We start from the raw sequence: 17,188 nt of genomic DNA on the forward strand, positions 1-17,188 counted from the left end.
CGTGCAACGCACGAGTATTACTAAAAGTGGAAAGAATCTAAGTCAAAAGTTGAATTACGAAAATACCCTTTAAGTAGTAATTTATTTTCTTGGAATTATTTAAAATATTATTTTTTAATTTAATATTTATTTTGAGATTCAATAAATTTTGACTGTTCATACTATGATAATTAATACTCTTATTTAATATTTATTTTGGGATTCAATGAGCTTTGACTGTTTGTATTAATAATATATATAGTCTAATTTTTGGACATAGAAATTCAATGAGCTTTGACCGTTTGTATTAATAATATATATAGTCTAATTTTTGGACGTAGGGATTCAATGAACTTTGACTACTTGTATAAATGATATATTGTCTAATTTTTGGACATATCTGCATATCATTTACTATAATTTAGTGTATATTTAACATTTTTGCCAAAAAAGAAAGATAATCTAAGACTTATTTTTAAAAAGAAAAAAGGAAAAAGATACCAAACAAGAAAACAAAATTTGGACACACATGGATGTTGTGTTTTTTTGTCTATAAAGATTGAAAATTTGGAGCTTGTTCTGCACATATTTTTCCCTCTTCAATAATTGTCAAAGCAAAATCTTGAGTGTCCCTACTGCAATAAGACACTTTCACACTGCTCTATCAACAGAGAAATCAAGAAAATATGGATGGTGGCAAGAAAGAGGAAGCAGGTCCATCTCATGGCGGTGTTACTTGGGATAAGAGGAAGGAGGAAGAAGATGGAGAAAGTGAAGAAGATGACCATCATCAAGATCCTTCTGCTGCTGCAACAAGTTTTATTCCTGGTCCTCTTCTTTCTCTTAAAGATCAAATTGAAAAGGACAAGGTGAAAAACTCTTATCTTTTTGTTGTTAAAATAAAAAAGCTTCCAACTTTATGAGTTCTTAAGGGTTTTTTTGATGTATCATGGGCATCTGAAGTTTCAACTCCTTTGATTGTTTTAGGGTTCTGCTTATCTGTTTTTTTTTTTAATCTCTGTTATCAAGATCATTGGGTTGAGTTGTTATGTTTTTTGCTCCTTTGGCGACTTGAACATATAATCTTAGGGTTGGAAATGAGGGGTGATGGTACTCTCAATCTTAGGGTTGGAAGTGAGGGTGCTTACTATCCGAGCATATCTGAGTTGTTATGTAGATTGTTTCTTCTGGCAGTAATTTTTTAAATTTGCCCCAATTTTGATATTTTAAAGGGTAAAAAGGTTTCTTTGGTGTTTATTAGGGTTGAGAATTTGAGCTTTCCCCTCATTGTTGTGAGTGGTGTTTCTTGGAATTTCTGTGCTGTTAACATCTAAAGTATTTCTTCTGCTTTGCTGTCAAGTTTGGTTTGGAGTTGCTTATCTTAATTGTTCCAGTGAGTTCTTTTTTTGTTTGTTTATTATTCTTTTAAGTTGAAATTATCTCCAGTTGCATTAGCTATGCTGTACTATCTAAGGCATTCCTTTTCAATTTTTCCTTGCTCACTCCAGTTTGTTTTTTAATGACTTCCTTTATTTTAATTTGATATAGTCTCCTGCATTTGCTAGGTATCTTGGTATGTGTTGAATTTCCATATGGTTGTTCTATACCTTATTTATGTTTGTGTAGGAGGATGAGAGCTTGAGGAGGTGGAAAGAAAAGCTGCTTGGTTGTCTGGAAAGCGACTTAGATGGTTTGTCCCTGACCATGGCATACTGTTTACGCTGCAATTAACCTTTAAATCTTGTTTAATGACTATTTGGATCAATTTGCTAGGGCAAATGGAACCTGAAGTTAAGTTCCACTCAGTTGGAATCCTTTCCTCCGACTTTGGGGAGATTAATACTCCATTACCTATCAAAGAAGAACAAAGCAATTATGTCCTCTTTACGCTCAGGGAGGGCTCTGAGTATCGGCTTAAGCTAACATTTAGTGTTCTACACAACATTGTGTCTGGTTTGGCCTACACAAATATAGTATGGAAGGCTGGTCTTCAAGGTTTGATTTCTAGTCTCATTTCCTCTTTTCTTTTGCACCCTATGCTTAAAAAATGCTTTGTTGGACAGCCACGCACATAGGGATCAAATACTTGCATTTCATGGTGCAGTTGTGATGTAAAATGGGATTAGGAATTCCGCGAAATTTAAGTGAAGTCTTCAATTCCACATGAACCTCAAGAACAATTATGGAAAGCAATAAGAGGATAAGAAGATTAAGATAATTATTGGGAAAAATACACACCTAAGAAATTAATTACCTAGACATATATAAATGCAACCTATAATCTTGAATCTAGAAAGGAAGGGTTAATTTATTATTGAAATGCAATCAACACAAAGAAACAAATGAAGAAATCTAGGAACTAATAAATCAACATTCAAATGCGAGATACAATCCAAAGGGAGAAGAGATATGTACTCATACATGAATTACTACTACGAGTAGTTCATGGGATAATCCAAAACAGTCCCTCTTCAAAAGAAAGACCTAATAACCTATTTATTCTGGGGTTCATTTTTCTAAGAAAAATACTGTACTCTCTAACTTTGGGATTCCTAATTTAAGATCAAAGACATGCCTCTTCTTCTCTTTTTGGGCCTCTAATTGTCTCCCCTTTTTAAATATCCACATACGTATATTGTGGATCTTGAAGTTCGAAAGAAGCCTTCAAGTTCATAAGGTCACGTCACATCCAATCATGTTCTCAGGCAACATGATTATATTTGTTTATTCAAGTAGAGGACTTCTTCAAGTTGTGCATTTATCAACTGAAAAGACCATGTTATGCTATGTGAATAGAATCATTTAGTTTTCAAGTTTTAGTCATGTAGATTGTGTGTGGTTTTCATGAAACAGTCAATATGGATTATGGTTCTGCACTAGGTGTTCCTTAAAACCTTATTATACAAGTCTGGCATGGAAAAGAGGCCAAAAGACTAGATCTCCAAGTCTGGATTTTTTACCTTCTTTTTTTAATAAAAAAAGAAGATATAGAATCTACAGGCTTGGATATAAGGTTTTAAAGGAACACCTAGTGGATTCTCTCTTCTTTGGATGGAATCTTAACACATGTTGACTGATTTGGTTTCTGAGATGACTAGGGAATTTAAGGTGGTCATGAAAAACCTATTGATGACTGATCTTATAAATAATTATCTTCTCTAACATGTTCGTAAATTATAGAAATTTCAACTCCGTATACGACGTACGTTATGATCTAAAACTTTCATTCGACTCATATTTGGTTCAATTTCTTGGAATATTTACATAAAAAGAATTTTACCACATTTTGTAAGTGAGGTTATTACCATTTACAATGCATATATCGTTGTGTTTTTCTCTATGCAACACCTGCAACACTAACATAGGAAAACATTAAGTGATTTAGGAGTTGAATCAGTCTTCTATGGTGAAATTTACTTGCGTATTCCAATAATTTCTTTTTGTAATTTTGCTAAATACATGACTGCATAATATTTTTACCATAAGTTAAGCTATTCAATCGCGAGTTTTCTTTTCAACTACAATACTCAAAGATAAGATGCTTATTCAAAAATCAGTCTACAAGTCTATAGAGCAAAATTGTCATCAAAGCAACAATAAGAAATATTAGATTCATGTTATGGAATGTGAATTTCTGAAGTTATTCTATGTTAGTTTGTTTCAGAGGTAATAAACACTAACTCACTTCTGTGTCCCTCTATTTCTTTAGTGCCTCCCCTCCCCAACCATTTAAATTTCCACTCCAGGAAAAGAAAAACCATAGGAACTATAAGAGTGTAATTAATATTTACATTATATATCTTTTTGGGCTTCTAATTGTCTCCCCTCTTTAAATATCCACATAGGTATGTTGTGGATCTTGAAGTTTGAAAAGAAGCCTTCAAGTTCATAATGGTCACGTCACATCCAATCATGTTCTCAGGCAACATGATTACATTTGTTTATTCAAGTAGAGGACTTCTTCGAGTTGTGCATTTATCAACTGAAAAGACCATGTTATGCTATGTGAATTGAATCATTTAGTTTTTAAGTTCTAGTCATGTTGATTGTGTGTGATTTTCATGAAACAGTCAATTTGGATTATGGTTCTGCACTAGGTGTTCCTTAAAACCTTGTATCTAAGTCTCGCATGGAAAAGAGGCCAAAAGACTTGATCTCCAAGTCTGTGGATTCTTTAACTTCTTTTTTTTTTTTAAAAAAAAGAAGATAAAGACTTCACAGACTTGGATATAATGTTTTAAAGGAACACCTAGTGGATTCTCTCTTCTTTGGATGGAATCTTAACAAATGTTGCCTGATTTTGTTTCTGAGATGACTAGGGAATTTAAGGCGGTCTTGAAAAACCTATTGATGACTGATCTTATAAATAAATGTATTCTCTATAATAACATGTTCGTAAATTATAGAAATTCCAACTCCGTATACGACGTACATTATGATCTAAACTTCATTCGACTCGTATTTGGTTCAATTTCTTGGAATATTTACATAAAAAGAATTTTACCACATTTTGTAAGTGAGGTTATTACCATTTACAATACATATATCGTAGTGTTTTTCTTTATGCAACACATGCAACACTAAAATAGGAAGACATTAAGTGATTTAGGAGTTGAATCACTCTTCTATGGTGAAATTTACTTGCATATTCCAATCATTTCTTTTTGTAAATTTGCTAAATACATGACTGCATAATATTTTTACCACAAGTTAAGCTATTCAATCTCGAGTTTTCTGTTCAACTACAATACTCAAAATTAAGATGCTTATTCAAAAATCAGTCTACAAGTCTATAAGAGCAAAATTGTCATCAAAGCAACAATAAGAAATATTAGTTTCATGTTATGGAATGGGAATTTCTGAAGTTATTCTATGTTAGTTTGTTTCGGAGGTAATAAACACTAACTCACTTCAGTGTCCCTCTATTTCTTTAGTGCCTCCCCTCCCCAACCATTTAGATTTCCACTCCAGGTAAAGAAAAAACCATAGGAACTATAAGAGTGTAATTAATATTTACATTATATCTCTCACAAGCAGTGGCGGGGCTGTAACATGTATTCTTGGCCACCTCCAAAAGTGTGATTACAACGATAACTAATTACAAAAAGCCTAGGAAGTCCATAATCTGTATTTCATCTTCTATACATTGTTCTTTACACCAAAAATAAAGAGTGGAAATGCATTTTTCTTTTGATCTTCTGAATGGAATTTGATCTTCCCATAAAAATTCTTTCATTCCTCTCCTTCCATATGGTCCACCACATGTAAGTTGGGCCAGTTTTTCACCATTTCTTCCGGCTTTTAATTCCCCCTTTCTGATCCAGCAGCTCAACAATCTGCCATGTGTTCAGCCATTTGTTCAGTTGGATGGCTTCATGAGTGAAGCATGCCTTTCTCACTGTCAGCCAGGTAAAGCATTTCACCTTGGTTGGTGCCATGCTTTTCCAGGTAGCTTTCCGGGGATCCTCTACTTCTTCCTGACAACTCTGATAGTCTCCTCTACTAAACTCTATTGACTGTGAATTGGCCATGTGTGTTGTGTTTCCATCTTATGGTGTCAGGTTCATTGGTAGTCCCTGTGAAGGTTCCTATACTACCAAGTAAAGCAGCCACTCTTTCAACCTCCCAGTCATTCGAAAGTCTTCTGAAAATCAAATCTCATCCTTTAGCTGTCTAGATTAGTCTTAGTGTTGATATTTAGTTGATGTTGATCCTTCCAGATTAGGCTTAGTGTTAAACTACTACAATGAACATGTACCTAAACCTAGGAATCAAGATGAATGAAATAAGCTGATCTTACACCCCTCAATTTTCTACAACTCCACCTTTTTTCCTTCTGTTATCTTCTTTTCATTGATTAACTAATTACCATTGTTGTATCATAGAGAATAATAAACAAAATATCAAAAGAAAGGAGAGGATACGGAATAAGCTCGATAAGTTGCAATTACTTTCATATAATCTGGTCAAAAATACTTTGAGTACTGTGAAAATTCCTTTAGTTTGATTCTCGAAAAGTGAAGTATAAGAAATATATATAAGATAAAACAAAGAGTGATATAATTGTACAGCGAGAGGTCATAAAATACTTAATATACAGAAAAAGACTTGTTCTAATGACAAATTCGAAGGTTTGTTAAATAATATTTTCTTGCTTAATAGGTATATCTGAGATTGAATCTTTGGAAATTACCTCATTTATGATAAGCAGAATGACTTCAACTCCTCATTTTCAATAAACTATTCCTAAAACCAACAAAAAGTATCTTCGAGCATGCATTTTAGAGCATGTACAAAAATCCACTTCCAATCTATTAATAGATGGTGCATAACAAAATCACTTTATCAATAAGGGGTCGTTTGGTAGAGTCTATTAGCAAAAATAATGCATGTATTAACTGTGTATTAATAGTTCTTTGTTTGTACACTTTTTCATGTTATGTATAACTCTATTGTGTATTGAGGAATGTATTACTAATACCATGGATTTCTAGGTATTAGTAATGCAAAGAGATTTAATACATGCATTAGCATGGGTAAAGACCCAATTACCCCTCAAAAACATTTTTACATCTTTTTCACCATAATAATGGATAATAATGGAGGATATTTTGTAAATTAATATTTTTGTACAATGCATACTATTTTTATTACACCAAATCAAACAATGCATAAGAAATAATGCAAGCATAACTAATACAAGCATACTAATGCAAACATCAATACACTCCATTGAACATCATTTTTATACACTCTACCAAATGACCCCTAAGTATATAAAATAATCACTGTTTGATCTGCCTGGTCATAGTAAAAGACTCACCATATTAAATAGCATTTGTCATCACAAGTTATATATCTCACATTCCATAGCAGTTTTCCCTAATTTAATCACTATATTTCTAGCAAATGTTTTTTCATTTGTGTGACTTCTAATTACAGTAATACTTAATGTGTATTAATCTCTCACAATTTAACTACATCAGGTTTGTTGTTTTTGTTTGTATTGATAAAATGAATTTATTTTTTCAGCCAATATTTTGAGGGAAACATAAGAGAAAAATGTCAGAAAATTAGCAAAAAAGATATTTCTACCAATGATTGCCTAGGAGAGATGCCAAATCACGTACTATATGCCTTGCTTTACTATATATAGATAGATGTGATTTCCTTTGTTGAAAGAGATTGTTCTAGTATGAATGGGTTCATATAGTAGATTTTTCCTTATCTGGGATTCCCTTTAGCAGGAGGTATAAGATGCATTTCTGTCTAGAAAAATTGTAGACAAACGCTTGAGGCAAGGTGCGCCAATCGTGGAATAGAACTAGAAAGAGTAGGAAGGCAAGCGGTTTATGCATGGTTCTTTATCAGTTGGAAAGAGTGCAAGGGTTTGGTTGGTTAGATAATATATCCAAGTGAGAAATTTATTTAGTTATCACAGTGAAAAGAACAATCCAACTCCCCATGGATGTAAACCATATGCTTGCAGAACCACATTAAATTCTTGGTACTTTTCTCGTTCTATATCTCTAGTTCTACTTTTTCATCAATCCCATGCATTTATGCCAAACTTGATTCACTTTTTTTTTTAGCTAAAATGCTTGCACAATTTCTTTTGGTCACTATCCTAATATTAGGCTCAACGTTATGTTCGATGAAAAAATAACTTAATACTAAACAAGTATTACCTCCACTTTTCAATATTCACTTACTTCTGTTGTTAACTTTCATGACATATTGTTGTTCGCTCATTTGAATGTCAGTTGATCAAAGTAAGGGAATGCTTGGCACCTTTGCTCCTCATCGAGAACCCTACATACATATGCTAGAAGAGGAGACCACTCCATCAGGTGCACTTGCAAGAGGAACATATACAGCTAAACTTAAGGTAAGAGCATTTTGTATTCCTATTGGATTCAATATCACTTGGTATTGTTCATTTCATTAGTGAATCATTCTATAAGTCCAACTTGTCCAAGAGAACAAATATAGTGGTCATTACAAATTAACTTTCCACTGATATAGATCTAGTGTGTATCCTAAAGATAGCACAAATTTTAACCTTTAGTTTCCCATTGTTTTTAAATTGGCACTAGATAATATATCTGAGAGTCGACATTCATATTTGATAGCATCCACATTGGCATACCTCCATCAAAATTAGGAAAATTACCTAAATACACAACTAATTTTATCATATTTCTTAAATTTGAAAAAAATACCCTACTCTATCCTATTCTCGGATTCATCACTTTACGCGATGTATCAGTCGGATGCATCACTTTATGTGATGTATCGAGACGTTGAATGATGTTTTTGAAATCGAGATGTGATGTAGAGGGATGTACCCAACATCAGGATGCAATTTATCGGGACATTTTGGGATGTATTTAGGTTCCACCAAATTTAAGGGATTTTTGTAATTTAGAAAAAAAGTACGGATATGATGTAATTAGTTCTTTAACACTATGGAATTTGTGTTAAATTTCCTTAAAATTAATGGAATCCACCAAATTTGATTTTTCATCGAATCCCATTAGTTTTATGGAAATTTTACACAAATTCCATAGTGTTCAGAAGTAATTACATCATATCCATGCTTTTTTTTTTCTAAATTACAAAAATTCCTTAAATTTGGTGGAACCTGAATACATCCCAAAATGTCTCGATAAATTGCATCCTGATTTCGGATACATCCCTTTACATCACGTCTCGGTTTCAAATTCAACATTCGATGTCCCGATACATCGCATAAAGTGATGACTTCAACAATAGGCTAGAGTAGGGATTTTTGTAATTCTTTCAAATATGATGAAACAAGTGGTGTATTTAGGTAATTTTATTGGGGGTATTATGTTATCTTAATGAGAAATGACATGATTAATATTATTTGAGTCTCTTCGTGTGTGGACTGGTGACTATGGATTCATTTTCCTTTTTTTAAGAGGTAAAATAAATTCTTAACTTGATATCTTTGATTTCTATTAAAGTAATTAAAAAAGGTGATTAGTCTTATATTAATAGCTGTCTCTAATTTCTTTGAAATAGGAGTCTAGATTACCTTTGATTTAAGTTCTCTAATTGACTCTATGAGATAATTAGTGTTTTCTTTTATTTCCCACACAAACAAAAAAAGAGATAGAAATGATATATATTTCATTTTTTCTTTCGTAACACAAAATCCTCGAAAAACTGGAATAATCCATATTTTTAAATAGTTTAATATATTAGATGATATTATGGAGCATATTTGAATAGTAATATACTAGATATTATCGAGTATCATAATTTGGGGGAGTAAATTTTTCTTACCAAAATTACGAGTAAAAGAAATTAGAATTAAGAAATGAAATGGAAGTGGAAGAGAAATGGTGAACAATCAACGCAACCACTTTAAGCTCATGACTTGAGAAAATCATAATTACACTTCACCTGTTATATGTTTAGTGGTTATCTTCTCCAAAAATATATTAAGTGTTACCATAGAGTTTGTACGTATCTCCTTCTACTATTTTATTTGGTTTTGTTTTTTTCTCCATTAACTATTTTATACAAATTCAATAATGTGTTAGCATGTTATTTATTTGAAATTAAATAAATGATTAACCTTGAGTTATAATTAATAAATTTAGTGATGTTTTGTTTAATTAATTTATTTCTCAACATGCTTGGATTCTACAAAATATAAACACATTACCTCACATTAATTACTTTGTATTAAGAAGAGTGAAAGAAAAATCAAATCTTTGTAATAGCTTGTGAGAAATAGGGTTATGGGTTAGTAGGTGTACTCAAATCTTCACTAATAGTATTTGAGTACACCTACTAACCCTATTTCTTATAAAATATTGAAATATATGAATTATCGTTCACTCTATTTAAAAAAGTAATAATGTGAGGTGCCGTGTTTATATTTTGTATTTTCCAAATTGTTAAAAAATAAAATTTATTCAACGGAACATTAATAAGTTTATTAATTGTAACTCACTTGTTAATTATTTATTTAATCTCAAATTAAATGTAACAAATTATTAAATTTGTATTGAGCAATTGAAAAAAAATACTAGAAGGGATATATACAAACTCTATAATAATTTGTATAAAGCAATTGAAAAATAATACTAGAAGGGATATATACGAACTCTATAGTAACACTTAACATATTTTTGGGGAAGACAAATACTCGACATATATTAGGTAGTGTGTAATTATGATTTTCTCGAGTAACGAGCTTAAGGCAACTATATTGATTGTTATCATTTGTATTCCGCTTACCCCATATTTCATTTCTTATTTCTTTTACTCGTAATTTTGGTAAAAAAAAAAATAACTCCCCCAAATTTTGATACTCAATCATATCATCTAATATAGTACCATTTAAATATTAAATTGTACTCAATATTATCATCTTATATATCGATTATTCCAATTTTCGGAGGAGGATTTTGTGTTTGAGAGAATGAAATACGTTTCTTTTTTAAAAAAATCTCTTTTGTGTGTGAGAGAAATAGAAGAAAACACTAACTATCTCAAATATAATGGGATTCATATCCTACTTTTATGGAAATAATATATAGGAAAATTTAAAATATGGAACTTTTAAATAAGGAAACTTTGGCTTTAAATGTCCATCTCTTTGGGCTCTTTTTGGGGGTTTCATGACCTAATCTTCTTTCTTTTGATCTTGAATTTGGATATTTCTATTGTGATAATTATAGGGAAAATTATGCAGAAAATTAAACATTTAGCCTATATTAGGTATATAGCTATAGTTTGAGAAAATTGTAATTCGCAGCTATAGTTTTCCCAATTCTTGCTATTCGCCTGATTTTTATGAATCCAAAATTTTGTATATGCTTACCCTAACTATTTGTATACTTGTATATGATTTATGAAAAAATCATAATAAATTACCTTGTTCGTATATTGGCAAGCGATATATACAAATGGAGTTCTGAAAAATTCCGAAATGTATAAATACATAATTTGTATATACTTACCCTATTTGCATATTCGCAAATGATGTATACAAACGTGAAGAATATACAAAACTAAAACTATGTAGCGCAATTATCGAATCTATAGTTTTAGGGCCTTATTATGTCTATTATGTTTGTTATTTCTAAAATTTTCTATATTCTTGATTGTTCATTGAAGCCCGTTATTTTAATGGAGGTATGCTAACGTGGATGCTATCAATATCTTTCTTTTGTTTAGAAATGTTGAAATATCTGCTGTTACATATTGAATAAGTAGAGTTCATATCACATTCTTGTTGAGTGTGCTCTGATTAATCTGTGCATTCATGCAGACAAATAGAAAATCAGTGCTTGGTCTCACATCTGAAAGATTATCCATCTGATGTATACATCAATAATAATTGTCTAGCTTAAAACAGAAGGATTTTGTTTGTCAAACAGTTTACGTTCTTTGCAAACATAACTCATTTAACTGGTATTTAGAAAACGTAATTAGTTTGATCAAGTGAGGTGGCACCCATGACGGAGAGGAAAGTGAAAGCTTTTAAGGTGTAACACAAGTTCACATGGTGCACACTCTCTTGTACTCAATTATGGTGTAGCCCAAGGGATAAATCCATGAGGCTTGTTGTGCCAAAACAGACAATATGTGTCATGGACTTAGAGTAATAGATTTCTAATAGAAAATAAATATTTTTCAATCCTGCATTCTGAAAATGGAACATAACTTATGCACGACAATGATGCGTGTATTTGCACTATGGTAAAGTGCACTCCAACATACAATTGTCTGTGGAAAGCCTAATTTTGCAACCTAGAAGCAAAGCAAAAGCATCCACAGTACAAAAGAAGCCGTTTTGCTTTTGTATCCATCCTTTTAACACAATTGCCTGTACCAGGTATTGTGTGCATGTTCCGCAACTTAATGACTGTACATCTCTGGCTTCTCTATGTGTTTTCCAGTTTTTGTTTCAATTTACTGTTCATATTGGAGAGTGATGATTTTGACGAATTCTGTTTTTCTGTGGATTTGTTTTCTGCAGTTCATGGATGATGATAAAAGATGTCATTTGGAGCTCAACTATTCATTTGAAATCAGCAAGGCTAGGTAGCCAAGGTATCCCTGCAGCTATTTCTGGCCTTCTTGGAAACTGGATATTCGACTGAATTCGTAGTGTCTTTGGATTGTGCCCTCGTTTACTGGATCCAGCACATACATAGCAATAGCTTAGCAAATATGATTTACTTTTACAGTTGATCTCTTGATGCCTTGTATGAAATTTGGCTGTTTTTCATGTTACTGCAACAAAATCCTTTATTTCACATTGCTAAAGCCTTTTTTTCTTATGCATGCCAGACCGTGCATTACAAATAAACACTGAATGCACCTGTTATGATCCTTTTTTTTTCCTTTCGAATTCGAAGTTGATATAGATTTCAACTCTTTAACTTTACATATCTGAGTTTCTTATTGCAGAACCATAATATTAACTTCATAGTTTCGAAGTTTTAATGCCTTATATTACATTACACATCTCATTGATATTGAGGATTGTCCCATGAAACAAGGGACTTTACAAGAGGCATATAAAGATCTCCAACTCTGTTGGTGCCTTTGAAATTAATCTCCTGCATTTCTTCAGCTTCAAAGTTGTAAATATGTAACAAAGGATATCCTTCTTCCCTCTGGAAAAATATCTCCTTAGTCGACGCGCAAAGGGGAATAAATCTTGTGATATCATATAACCTGTTGATGCTGTACCTCTTTAACCAACTCCCATTCTTCAGTATCCATACCTGAATCAAGTTCAATGTGGCATGAGTTATGAAGCTCAGGGACCCTCCGATTTCCACGAGTCGATCGTTTTTTGTGCTGCTGATTGGTAGAGGTACAGTTAGGAATTTCTCATCATGAAATCCCAAGGAAACTACATGGTTACAGCCATCAATCTGTGGAAGCCAATACAAAGCACCAATTGCTGAAACAGATCTATGAGTTGTGATCAATCCAAATTCTCCTGATTTAGGTCCATCCACTGCATGCCATGATCTTGTTGTAAGGTTCAGGATCTCACAGCGAATGTTTCTAGAGTCATCGCGGAACAAGTGTACCACCTTATAAGCACCTGTGAAATAGCTGAACATGAAGGCATAGCACTCCTTCATGAAGCCAATCGTACCAAGAGGCACTCGAATGTGGTTCCGTGTACTTGGATTCATAACAACTAGACCTCCATTTTTCGTAATCTTGGCAAGGACCAAACCATTGCAGGCAGCCAAAATGCACTTGATGTTCCCCAAAGTATCTGGCATACAAACTTTTTGGCCTTTGCCGCTGTGGATATCCCAGAAATTGAAATAAAGTTCATTCTTCTTATCTGAAGGTAGTGGAAAAGGTGACCGTATGTTTTCCTTGTGAAAGGAATTTTCAGTAATTAGAACTCTCTCAGATTGACGGAAGTGATCTTCAATAAAACGCGTACTGTTGATCATGTTGAGAAGTGACTTGCATACGCAACGTAGTTTGCAGAGAGTTTCAGCTGGAAGTAGAAGAAAAACCTCAAAAAGCAAGTCATCAGGAAGCAAATTCCCCTTGGTCTCTAAATTATCATCCATTTCTTCTTTTGTTTCCCTTGATGTTGTGCTTTGTATCGGCTGTTCAAGCGCGATTGTTTCTACAGATGCCAATTTAAGCCTCTTTTTACCTCTTGGCGACCAATCTCTCATGACGTAAATCTACTCAAATCAGAAAGCTCTAAAAGAATTCTGCAACCAAAACGAAAACAAAAACATGTCAAAACGAAAAAACTCAATGCCAGCATCTCGTTATTACCTCAGTGTTTGTGGGGTAGCACACAGGTTTATGTAAATTACAAGAGCACAAAGTCTCAGCAATCAGACAGTTATTATACATAGAAAACTCCATCATTTTTTCTGTACTTTCTATATGGAACTTAATGCTTGTCTCTACTCCCACCTTACCTACCCTTGTTGGCCTTTTGATCTTCCCAAAGACAAAATATTACCTCTTACAAGGATAAACTGCAAAGAAAATCGTTAAAGAAAGAAATACAAGGACCATTAGCGGCTTTAAGCCAAAGAATGAATTCACTACAGTTTGCTAACTGAAAAGATGTAAAATTACTTAACAAATGAAGAAGGATAAAATAATTTGTGATCGTGATGAAATCGAACATATGTAAAAAACAAAACAAAACGAAAAAAGATGGTTTAAAGTAGGACAATATAAATGTGAGCAAACTATATACTTGCACGCTTCAATTTAAAGCGCCAATCAACTCGATTACAGAGTTATAAACAGAATACAGCAAACCAATCATCGTAAGCAATACCTATGAATACTAAACTTGTGCCCTCGGCTAACACCAGTTAAAGGCGCTTTAAAATCTTCGTTAGTCACAAATCTCTTGAAGAGTGCATATATTAGAGAAATGACATCGAGCTTAAAACACTAGTAGAATACATCTTGGATCAATAAGATAGGTTCTCGGGCATCAAGATTGCCAGTTTTTTAATGACTGAAAATAAGAAAACTAGCAAAACTAGTGTAGTAGTTTATATGAAACCATTACAACCCCAAACACTCCCGTTATATGATTAGTTTTCTCCGAACAGGCAGCTATCTCACAACGGGTAACCTTTTTACATTCCCAGGACATAGCATGTAACATAATCGCCCTCATTCTCTTTGGCATATCTATAGGTGGACTAAATATATTACAACTCAGCTCCAGTCAATCTTGGACAAGTTATAGCCAGCCTTTACATACCAAAGCATTATGAAACTAGAAGAGGTAAGAAAATAGATCACAACCTGTCTATGGAAACTAGGGAGGGATAGGCTAGGTAAAGGTATATAGCGGGACAAAAGAAGGGAATAATAAGATAAATTAATATGTCAAAATGAGAAAACTCCCTTTCTCTACTATCTTTCCTTTTTCACTTTTTAAACAAACAAAAAAATGAAAAGAATTCTACTTCCCCTTCATTTTCTTCCGTTCTTCGCCATTCAAACGAACCAGAACACATAGCATTAAAAAAATTTCAACATAGTTACCTATGACAATAAGTTTACAGCTTGGTACTAACAACAGGTCATGCTGTGCTGAGTTATCTTAACATTGAACGTTGAAATAAGCAAAAATGATAGATGAACAAAGGTTTTCAATGGAAAATCCTGGAAATAAATTAAGAATGACAACACAGTTGAGTAAAAAGAAACAAATGCAGACCCATAAATGAACTCTCTCCAAAATACAGTTATAACATATTCCTTCATCGTATGAGAAGATCACGGTTTGATTTAACGCACATAACATAGATTTGAAGGCTTTTCCCTAAAAGGATAACATGCATTTATTTTGTCTTGACATCTTGTTGTGCTTCCTCATTGCAGAACAGAACAGTTATTTATAAGTTAATTTACTCATTGATAACAAAAGGTAATATATTAATTAAAATCAGTATCAAGTAAGTACCATGATGAAAAAGAAATTGTCACATTCTAAGTAGTTTCGGAGTGTAGCAAGTCCATCACAGAGTCCACAAGGCAAACAAATCATGTCAGTTATCGTTGATCCATTAGTTAGAATTATTCAACAGAAGTCTTCTGTACTTCACATCATAGAGGAACACATTACACACCTTGCTTTCTTGAAGAAAGGTGCTCCCTTTAATCAGTCGCAAAAATAAACAGATCTGTTATTACAATCTTCGATAAAAAATTTAATAACCAATTACAACTCTTATTTAGCTGAAATTAACAAATAACAGACTTGGTTTAAATGTGAAACAGTGGCATACTAGTCACAGATGAAACATTCATAATTGATTCAATATGACTACTCCTATAAATTATTAATATGAAATTGTATCCAATCTCTTGCTGAAGCAGATGAAGAAAAGCTAAAATTTTATGCTCAAAAGCTCGGATTTATAAGTTCACTGTCTCCTCCTTACCCATCCAACAACCCCACCATCCCCCCACCCCACCCCACCCGAACCCCGTCTGCTCACCCCTATAGTATTTTTTTATACATAAATACTCTTAGAATAATATTTTCCCGACTAGAAAATAAGTAAGAAAATCCAAAAAAGAAAACATTTTACTTCATAACTAACACACCCTTAGCTCTCCATCACTATATGATAAGTAGGATTCTCCTTTTTTTTTTTAACTAACAAAAGCCTAATTAAATACACAAATAGCTAACAAGACCTCACCAACATAGATCGTGATGAGATGGATAAGATTGCTCCCCTCGACCAGGAGTCTCACATTCGGGCCAAATAAAAATCATGTCATTGAAGCAATGAAGCCCTTCCCTATTAAAGGGACAGATTATTAGGTCAACAGATTATTAGGTCAATAGGTTCTGGATAACTCATATTCAATTAAAAAAAAAAAGTAAACAGGAGCTCCAATTACCCATTCAACTCAACATTAGCAAGGAAGTAAATAACAGTACTACACATTCAAAGTAGAAAATAACCCTACATGGTTCCTCTCATAAACTCCATATGTTCCAATTTATGTGGGTTTTCAATCACAAATTTCAAAAAAGGTCTACACTTTGAAAGATAGAAAAAAAAATAATGAAACCAAAACCTGCATGATGATCACAATCTCTCAGACACCAGAATAAAATAATAAAATTTAAGTTCATGGCTAACCTCTTTTCAAATCTTCTCTGTTAAGTCTGCCATGATCAGTGAAGTCTGCTTTCTTAACCCAAAAAAAAAAAGAGCTTTTAAGAATTTGAGTCTTTCTTTAATTCCACAAAAGTGATAAAGTGGGCCTTAACCACCTTTTCTTTCCACGAATAAATCACAAGTTAAAAGTTTTGGCTGAGAAATTATAAATCGATCACGTCATTAATCTTTTTAATAAAAAAAATTAAAATTTTGAATAAAAATTGAATTGGAATAACCCATCCAAGTAAAGATCCACTCAAATTTTAAAAGGACGAATTACAGAAATTTTAAATTTTTAAGGTAAAATTACAATTATTCCCTTAAAAGTTTATAATTACAAAAATTCCTCCAACGGATACAATAGTATAAACGTTGATATATTAAAAAGAGGATCAGATACATTAGTGGCCAAAAATCAAAGCGCTAAATACATTAAAAAGAAGGTCGGATACCAGCATTGATACATAAAAAGAGGGTCAGATACATTAATGGAGAGTCCACATACATTAATGACC

General features: G+C 32.8%; 2 protein-coding genes across 5 annotated transcripts; one reads left to right on the forward strand and one right to left on the reverse strand.

The window, feature by feature from the left end:
- The first annotated feature begins 532 nt into the window (after positions 1-532).
- On the forward strand, positions 533-12,391 carry LOC107031640 (rho GDP-dissociation inhibitor 1-like). The gene is made up of 5 exons (XM_015233083.2): positions 533-848; positions 1,606-1,669; positions 1,753-1,974; positions 7,743-7,867; positions 12,002-12,391. The coding sequence occupies exons 1-5, from the start codon at positions 666-668 to the stop codon at positions 12,068-12,070; spliced, it is 663 nt and encodes a 220-aa protein (XP_015088569.1). The 5' UTR covers positions 533-665; the 3' UTR covers positions 12,071-12,391.
- Positions 12,353-16,785, reverse strand: LOC107031639 (putative F-box/kelch-repeat protein At1g12870). Of its 4 annotated transcripts, XM_015233080.2 has the most exons (5): positions 16,653-16,775; positions 16,203-16,304; positions 15,624-15,649; positions 15,458-15,483; positions 12,353-13,724 (listed from the first exon to the last, which is right to left on the reverse strand). In XM_015233080.2, exon 5 carries the CDS (start codon positions 13,683-13,685, stop codon positions 12,495-12,497), a length of 1,191 nt encoding a protein of 396 aa, XP_015088566.1. In that variant the 5' UTR covers positions 13,686-13,724; positions 15,458-15,483; positions 15,624-15,649; positions 16,203-16,304; positions 16,653-16,775; the 3' UTR covers positions 12,353-12,494. The 4 variants fall into 4 exon arrangements, with proteins under 4 accessions (XP_015088566.1, XP_015088567.1, XP_015088565.1 ...); XM_015233081.2 differs by lacking the exons at positions 15,458-15,483; positions 15,624-15,649; XM_015233079.2 differs by lacking the exon at positions 16,203-16,304 and having other exon boundaries at positions 15,458-15,649; positions 16,653-16,756.
- Positions 16,786-17,188: the final 403 nt, after the last annotated feature.

This window comes from Solanum pennellii, chromosome 9, assembly GCF_001406875.1.
Source record: "Solanum pennellii chromosome 9, SPENNV200".
Lineage (NCBI taxonomy): Eukaryota > Viridiplantae > Streptophyta > Magnoliopsida > Solanales > Solanaceae > Solanum > Solanum pennellii.

Excerpts from the sequence above, each read along its gene's own strand:
- LOC107031640 (XM_015233083.2), top strand. The coding sequence starts at position 666 with ATGGATGGTGGCAAGAAAGAGGAAGCAGGTCCATCTCATGGCGGTGTT. Across the intron at positions 849-1,605 it reads ATCAAATTGAAAAGGACAAG|GAGGATGAGAGCTTGAGGAG; the intron begins GTGAAAAACTCT and ends ATGTTTGTGTAG. Across the intron at positions 7,868-12,001 it reads CATATACAGCTAAACTTAAG|TTCATGGATGATGATAAAAG; the intron begins GTAAGAGCATTT and ends TGTTTTCTGCAG.
- LOC107031639 (XM_015233082.2), bottom strand. The coding sequence starts at position 13,685 with ATGAGAGATTGGTCGCCAAGAGGTAAAAAGAGGCTTAAATTGGCATCT.